Source organism: Arachis ipaensis, chromosome B07 (assembly GCF_000816755.2).
Source record: "Arachis ipaensis cultivar K30076 chromosome B07, Araip1.1, whole genome shotgun sequence".
Lineage (NCBI taxonomy): Eukaryota > Viridiplantae > Streptophyta > Magnoliopsida > Fabales > Fabaceae > Arachis > Arachis ipaensis.
In genome coordinates this window covers 119,534,879-119,541,195 of record NC_029791.2, presented here as the reverse complement: position 1 = coordinate 119,541,195, position 6,317 = coordinate 119,534,879, and the positions used below count along the sequence as shown (strand labels likewise).

General features: G+C 37.3%; 1 protein-coding gene across 1 annotated transcript; it reads left to right on the top strand.

Moving 5' to 3' along the window:
• On the top strand, window positions 7-6,040 carry LOC107606080 (DIS3-like exonuclease 2). Its single transcript, XM_016308044.2, has 7 exons — window positions 7-113; window positions 200-534; window positions 649-702; window positions 788-856; window positions 1,492-3,780; window positions 4,402-4,473; window positions 5,200-6,040. Exons 2-7 carry the CDS (start codon window positions 274-276, stop codon window positions 5,563-5,565), a joined length of 3,111 nt encoding a protein of 1,036 aa, XP_016163530.1. The 5' UTR covers window positions 7-113; window positions 200-273; the 3' UTR covers window positions 5,566-6,040.

The following is a 6,317-nucleotide window of genomic DNA, read 5'->3' as shown; positions in this document are numbered from 1 at the left end:
TAATAATAATAATAATAATAATAATAATAATAATAATAATAATGTGGAAAAGGAGAAGAAGAAAAAACGACGTTCCAATCGTCGTTCCAAACAAAACCCTACTTCCTCCTCAGGTGCACTCTTTCGCCTTTCGTTTTCTGCTTCAATCTCTTTACTTTTTATCAATTTTCACATTGAAGATAACATAGTTTCTATTCAGCGAACGAGATCTGTAGCGTATCGTCGGAATTCTTTGGTGACGGCACTGCGGCGCCTACTCCGACGGCTTCCCCAATGAAGCAGCAAGGTGACAATGCTCCTTACTGTTACGATCAGCAACACGATGATACAACTTTTGTTTCGATTCCGGCAGCGGCAGCCCCAATGCATATCAACGAGCAATCGCCGCCGCAATTCGTCGATGCGCAAACACAAGATTCATGGAATGGTTGGAACGGAGATTTGGTCCCTTCTCCCCCTCAGATAGGGTTTTGCCCCCAAAGGTGTTATTTTAGTCCACACTGGCCAATGGAAGCTGTTGAGATGGCACTTGAGGTTAGTTCGTTGCACTGGACTGAAAAATTGATCAAGATGCTACTGTTACTATGGAATTGAACTGTGCTTACTCAAATAGCTTATCTTTACTTTGCTTTTTTTTTTTTTTGGCAGAAGGGTGATGTTTTTAAAGCTTCCTTTCGAGTGAATGCTCACAACAGACTTGAGGTTTTCTATCATTCTAGTTAATTCAGTTTGAGCTTCCTGGTACTGTAATTGTAGTGATTATTAAAAACATTTGCTGCACATGTAGGCATACTGCAAAGTTGACGGATTGCCAACAGATGTACTCATTAGCGGAATTCCAGCCCAGAACAGAGCTGTAAGTCTGGGATTTTATGATGCTTTATATTTTAGATGTTTATTGTTTCTTTATGAAATCTTCTTGGGTGTTCAGCAGAATGATGGAGAATAAAACTAACACATTTATTTATTTATTAAAAAAAAAAAGAAAAAAGAAGAAAGTATTCATGTGCCCATATAAAAATTCAATAATATAAGGTAATGAGTTTGATTTTAATTTATTATTATGTATAAGCAATTTATGTTATTGTCTCTTACTATTTAACATTGAAGAATCTAAACACTGAGAATCATACTAAGCTGATGGTGGGAACAAGGATTTATGAAATACATTACATAGCATAACTATATGTAGTGTTAATTACATGGTCTTGGTGGGGCATATACTCCCAGCACATACAATCTAGGTGCATCCCTTCTTATGGACTTCTCTCTGTAATTTTGCATGTATATGATTTTCTTGTTGGCATTAGGATTAGGATGGAATTCTTTCATCTCCTTTGCTACTTATTTTTAGGGTCATTTATAAGCATGACTTTTTGATGGAGCTGGCAAGCTGCAGTGCTACTTCGTTAGTTGATACAGTAACAAAATTTGACTTACTGTGGCTTTTACATTTATCTAGAAGAGGTTAACGTTGACTGTGCTATGCAGGTGGAAGGTGACATTGTTGCTATTACAATGGATTCATTCTCATCGTGGACAAAAATGAAAGGATCTAACAGAACTTGCAACAATTATGCAACACCAGAAGATTGTAGTCTCCTCAGAGAAGCTGATGATGTGGCTGGCAATATCTATAAAGGAAAAGGCGAGTTAGATAAAGATAAAGATACCAATTATGACTCTGCTGATTGCAGAAACTGCCCTAGTCAAAACCAGGAGGATACTGAGGTCTATCCCAACCCTAATAAAAGTTGTCATTTTCCTGAAAAGAAGTATGCCTATGAAGATAGTGGTTCCCTGGGTCCAGTTTCACATTTAGATCCAGTTAGACCTGCCAATGAAAGTTTTGATGGGCAGAACAATGCTGCTTTTGAATCTTTGAATATGAGTTCTTGTAGCAAACAAATTGAAGTAATCAGTGCAGTGCAAAAGATGTGCTCCTTAGTTAATGCTTTCCCTTCCAAAAGACCAACTGCCAGGGTGGTTGCTATAATTGAGAAGTCTCCACGTCGAGAGCGCATTGTAGGTCAACTCAATGTGAAGCAGTGGATTTCTGTCAAGGGTGTAAGCAGAAAAGATGCAAAGAAAAATAAGAATCTGGTTTCTGATAATGAGTACATCCAGTTGACACCAATTGATCCAAAATTTCCTAAAATGATGCTTTTTGTTAGAGATTTGCCAGAACACATTAAGAAAAGACTACAAAGTGGTGATGTGACAACTGAAATGGATCTGATAGCAGCACAACTTTATGATTGGGGAGAAGAGAGTCTTTTTCCCAGAGCTCACATCTTGCATGTGTTTGGAAAAGGTAGCAAAGTTCAGACACATTTAGATGCAATTCTGTTTCAGAATACGATTTGTGAGTCTGAATTTTCACCTGAAGCTATGACTTGCCTACCATGTTTTCCATGGGAGGTGCCAGAAAAGGAATTGCAGAGTAGACTGGATCTTAGAAATCTGTGCATATTTACTATTGATCCTTCAACTGCCACTGATCTGGATGATGCACTGTCGATTGAGAAGTTACCTAATGGAAATTGTAGAGTAGGTGTCCACATTGCCGATGTATCATACTTTGTTTTACCAGGCACTGTCTTAGATGATGAGGCTCAGTTTAGGTCAACAACTGTCTATATGTTGCAAAAAAAGATACCAATGTTACCCGCATTATTTTCAGACAATATAGGCTCACTTAATCCTGGAGTGGATCGAGTGGCGGTTTCAATGCTCCTTGACATAAATCCTGCTGGGGATGTTGTGAACCGTTGGATTGGTCGTAGTGTTATCCAGTCTTGTTGTAAGCTTTCATACGAACTTGCTCAGGATATTATTGATGGGGCAGTTGATTTTGAAAGTTCAAACATCATAGGAGAGAGCTACCCAAAGGTGCATGGTCAATTTGGATGGCCTGACATTATTACTTCTGTGAAGAGCTTATGTGAAATTTCAAATGTTTTGAAACATAAGAGGTTCAATGATGGGGCTCTAAGGCTTGAAAATCCTAAAGTTGCTTTCCTGTTTGATGAGTATGGACTTCCTTATGACCTTATACTTTCTGAACGGAAAGAATCAAATTTTCTTGTTGAGGAATTTATGCTTTTGGCCAATACAACAGCAGCTGAAGTCATTTGTAGAGTTTATCCTGATAATGCATTATTGCGAAGGCATCCTGAACCTAATATGCGAAAACTGGGAGAGTTTGTGGCATTCTGTCAGAAGCATGGTTTAAAATTGGACACATCTTCGTCTGGCCAGTTCCATCGGTCACTAGATCTGATTAAGGAAAAGCTGAAGGATGACTCTGTGCTTTTTGATATTCTTATTTCCTATGCGACAAGACCAATGCAGTTGGCATGTTACTTCTGTAGTGGTCAGTTAAAGGAAAGGAAGCATGAGTGGGGTCATTATGCATTAGCTGTTCCTTTTTACACTCACTTTACATCACCACTGCGGCGGTATCCTGATATTGTTGTTCATAGGACACTACTTGCTGCTTTGGAGGCTGAGGAATTATATCTAAAGCATCGTAAGGCATTGCTAGTTAACAAGGAAGAGGAATTGCAGCGATGTTTCACAGGCATTATCTTTGATAAGAATGCTGCAGAATCTGTGGAAGGCAGGGAAGCTCTATCAGCTGCAGCTTCGAAACATGGAGTCCCATCCACGGAAGTACTTGCAGATGTTGCTACTTATTGCAATGAGAGAAAACTAGCCAGTCGAAATGTTAAAGATGCTTGTGATAAACTTTACATGTGGCATTTCTTGAAGAAGGAGGTAAAGTTGTTGCTGAATCATCCTCCTAATTTCTGTTATTCAATTGCAATTCTAGATTTAGATTATTTGATCATTTTTATTAATATATGAAGTTTATAGTAGCTAAGAACCTGATTTATTGTGTGCTAATTTTGCAATGATTATATTCTTTTCTTTTGTGCTTTATACTGTCACTGAGTTTTTTATAGTGACATTGGATTGCTTTTATAATCCTTTTAACGCCTTCTTCTTCTCCTTTTCCCCAACAACACTATTTGTGGTCGAGAAAGGTGGCATGGTTTCAGTTTATATTTGATATTGGGATCTGACTTAATGTGGCAATGATTTCTGAATTTAGAATGCCTTGTTTTAATTATACAGATTGTCTCCTACATATTGTTAAGAAGTGCTATGGTCCTAGGCAATTTTGTTATGTCATTCATGATGTTCTAAAGATTAAAGATTTGAAGTTATATTAACTAGTAACTGATTTTTGGGGCTATAAATCTCAATTCTTTCCAAACATTTCATAAACTACTGTTATTTATGAAACTCCTGTTTGTTATATTGAGAAGCTTTTTGTTGTTTATGCTGTGTTTTATTCATAAAATTTGATTCTGAATACTTTCTTCTATATTGCAGATCTTATTGTCTGAAGCAAGGGTTCTGGGACTGGGCCCAAGATTCATGTCAATCTATATTCAGAAGCTAGCCGTAAGTAACTTGCAACTCTATTTATTTCTGCTTTGCACATAGAGAAGCATTTTGGAAGAATAATCAAATTATCACTAGAATAACTGAAGGGCTTATACTTGCTAGTTCTATTTCAATTGATTCCCGGAGTATACCCCCCACCCCACCGCACAAGAAAAAGAAAGAACTTTTATCTCTTAGCAGCCAACTGTAGCATATAATTTTCAGTTTAGTTTATATAAGTAACTTCTAATTGCATTCATCTCTAGTTTCTGTTTAGTACAGGTGCCAGTAATTTTATTTTATTTTTTTTTAACTTTTTTTTTCTTATTATTTTCCCCTAAAGTGGAATGAACAGTCGGGTAAATGTTCTGATGGGGAAACAATTCCCATTTCTTAGACTAGTTTATTTGAGACGATTAGAAAAAGCTGATTAATTGTTCCTATTCCGTAGGCTTATTTGGAAGCTTATAATGGGCTAGAAGAATTACATTAGCTACAAAAACATTTTGATCTAATTGCCTAACCTGAAATCTTGACATGTATGTCTCTTTTATGTTTGGACAATGAACAATAAAGGGTTAGTCTTTCGGTGACATCATGATTTCGCTTTAGATGCCAAACTTAGAATTTACATGTCTAACCTTGAGTCTTGACATGCATCTTTTGTACATGAAATGATGATGCAATGTGGTGCCTTTCTGTTGCATTTTGCTTTGATTGTCTCATATGTATTCTCATGTTCAGATTGAGCAACGCATCTATTATGATGAAGTTGAAGGGTTATCAGTGGAGTGGCTCGAAGCAACATCATCGGTGGTGCTAAGTATGTCTGCTCATAGGCGTGCATTCCGGAGGGGTAGCCATAATAAATGGAGGGCGTTTGAAGAAGTTGCTTTCGTGGTTGATCCATATGACCTGAAAGTTGCATCGGACGGTTCTGATGGATGTGAGAACAGGGATCCCAATTCGAGGACCGAAATTGACCCTGCAGTTTTCCCTCTCACGGTACATCTTCTCTCAACAATTCCGGTGGTACTCCATGCTGTTGGTGGTGATGATGGACCCCTTGAAATTGGGGTGAGGCTGTACATGAGCTCGTATTACGGGTAACTTAGTAAGGATCCTGTTTGCAAAGAACAAGAAGTTACCTGGCGTTATTACTTTGCTCCATTGTAGATAAGTAGACTTTTCCACTTCTATATGAATATGCTTAAAAGGCCTTGCACTAAAATATGGGAGAGTTTGTTGTAGCCTATGTTTCTAACAGAAGCTTGCTGGAATTGGCCATTGTTTTTGTTGGCCTCTTCCATTGTATTATTCACTTGGTTAGCGCCACAAGGTTCTATTATGCCATTATATTGAGGCTGAGGACCTAATTTATACCTTTCTCCCTTTTTTTTTTTTTTGGACTTGCTCCCTTTTATTTTTTATTTTCCTTTTTGTTCCCCTTTGGGTCAACATAATCCCATCCTAGTTTTCCTTGGTTTGACAACAGCCCAATGTTATTTTTTGGTTTGGGTTGGCAGATGTTGTAATGTTTACTTTAGTTCTAAGAATCAAGATATCTCTGCATGTTTGTTTCTGATATTGGTAACTGATGCACCTTTCAGATGGAATAGTGACATTGCATTATTTTTCAAGACTACTAGCTGGAGTGTGATTTATTTTCGTTGTTGCTGTCTTCTTTTGGTTAAATCCTCTATATGTTAGGGTTATAAATGGTTTTGTGCAAAATATATTTTACTGATTATTTTTTGTCCGAACTGTTCACTATTTATTTTCCTTTCTTTTGGGTCATGCTCTTGGTTAAAGAATTTTTTGTTTGGGGCTATGTTGAACAATTTTTAATGAAGGGATTATAC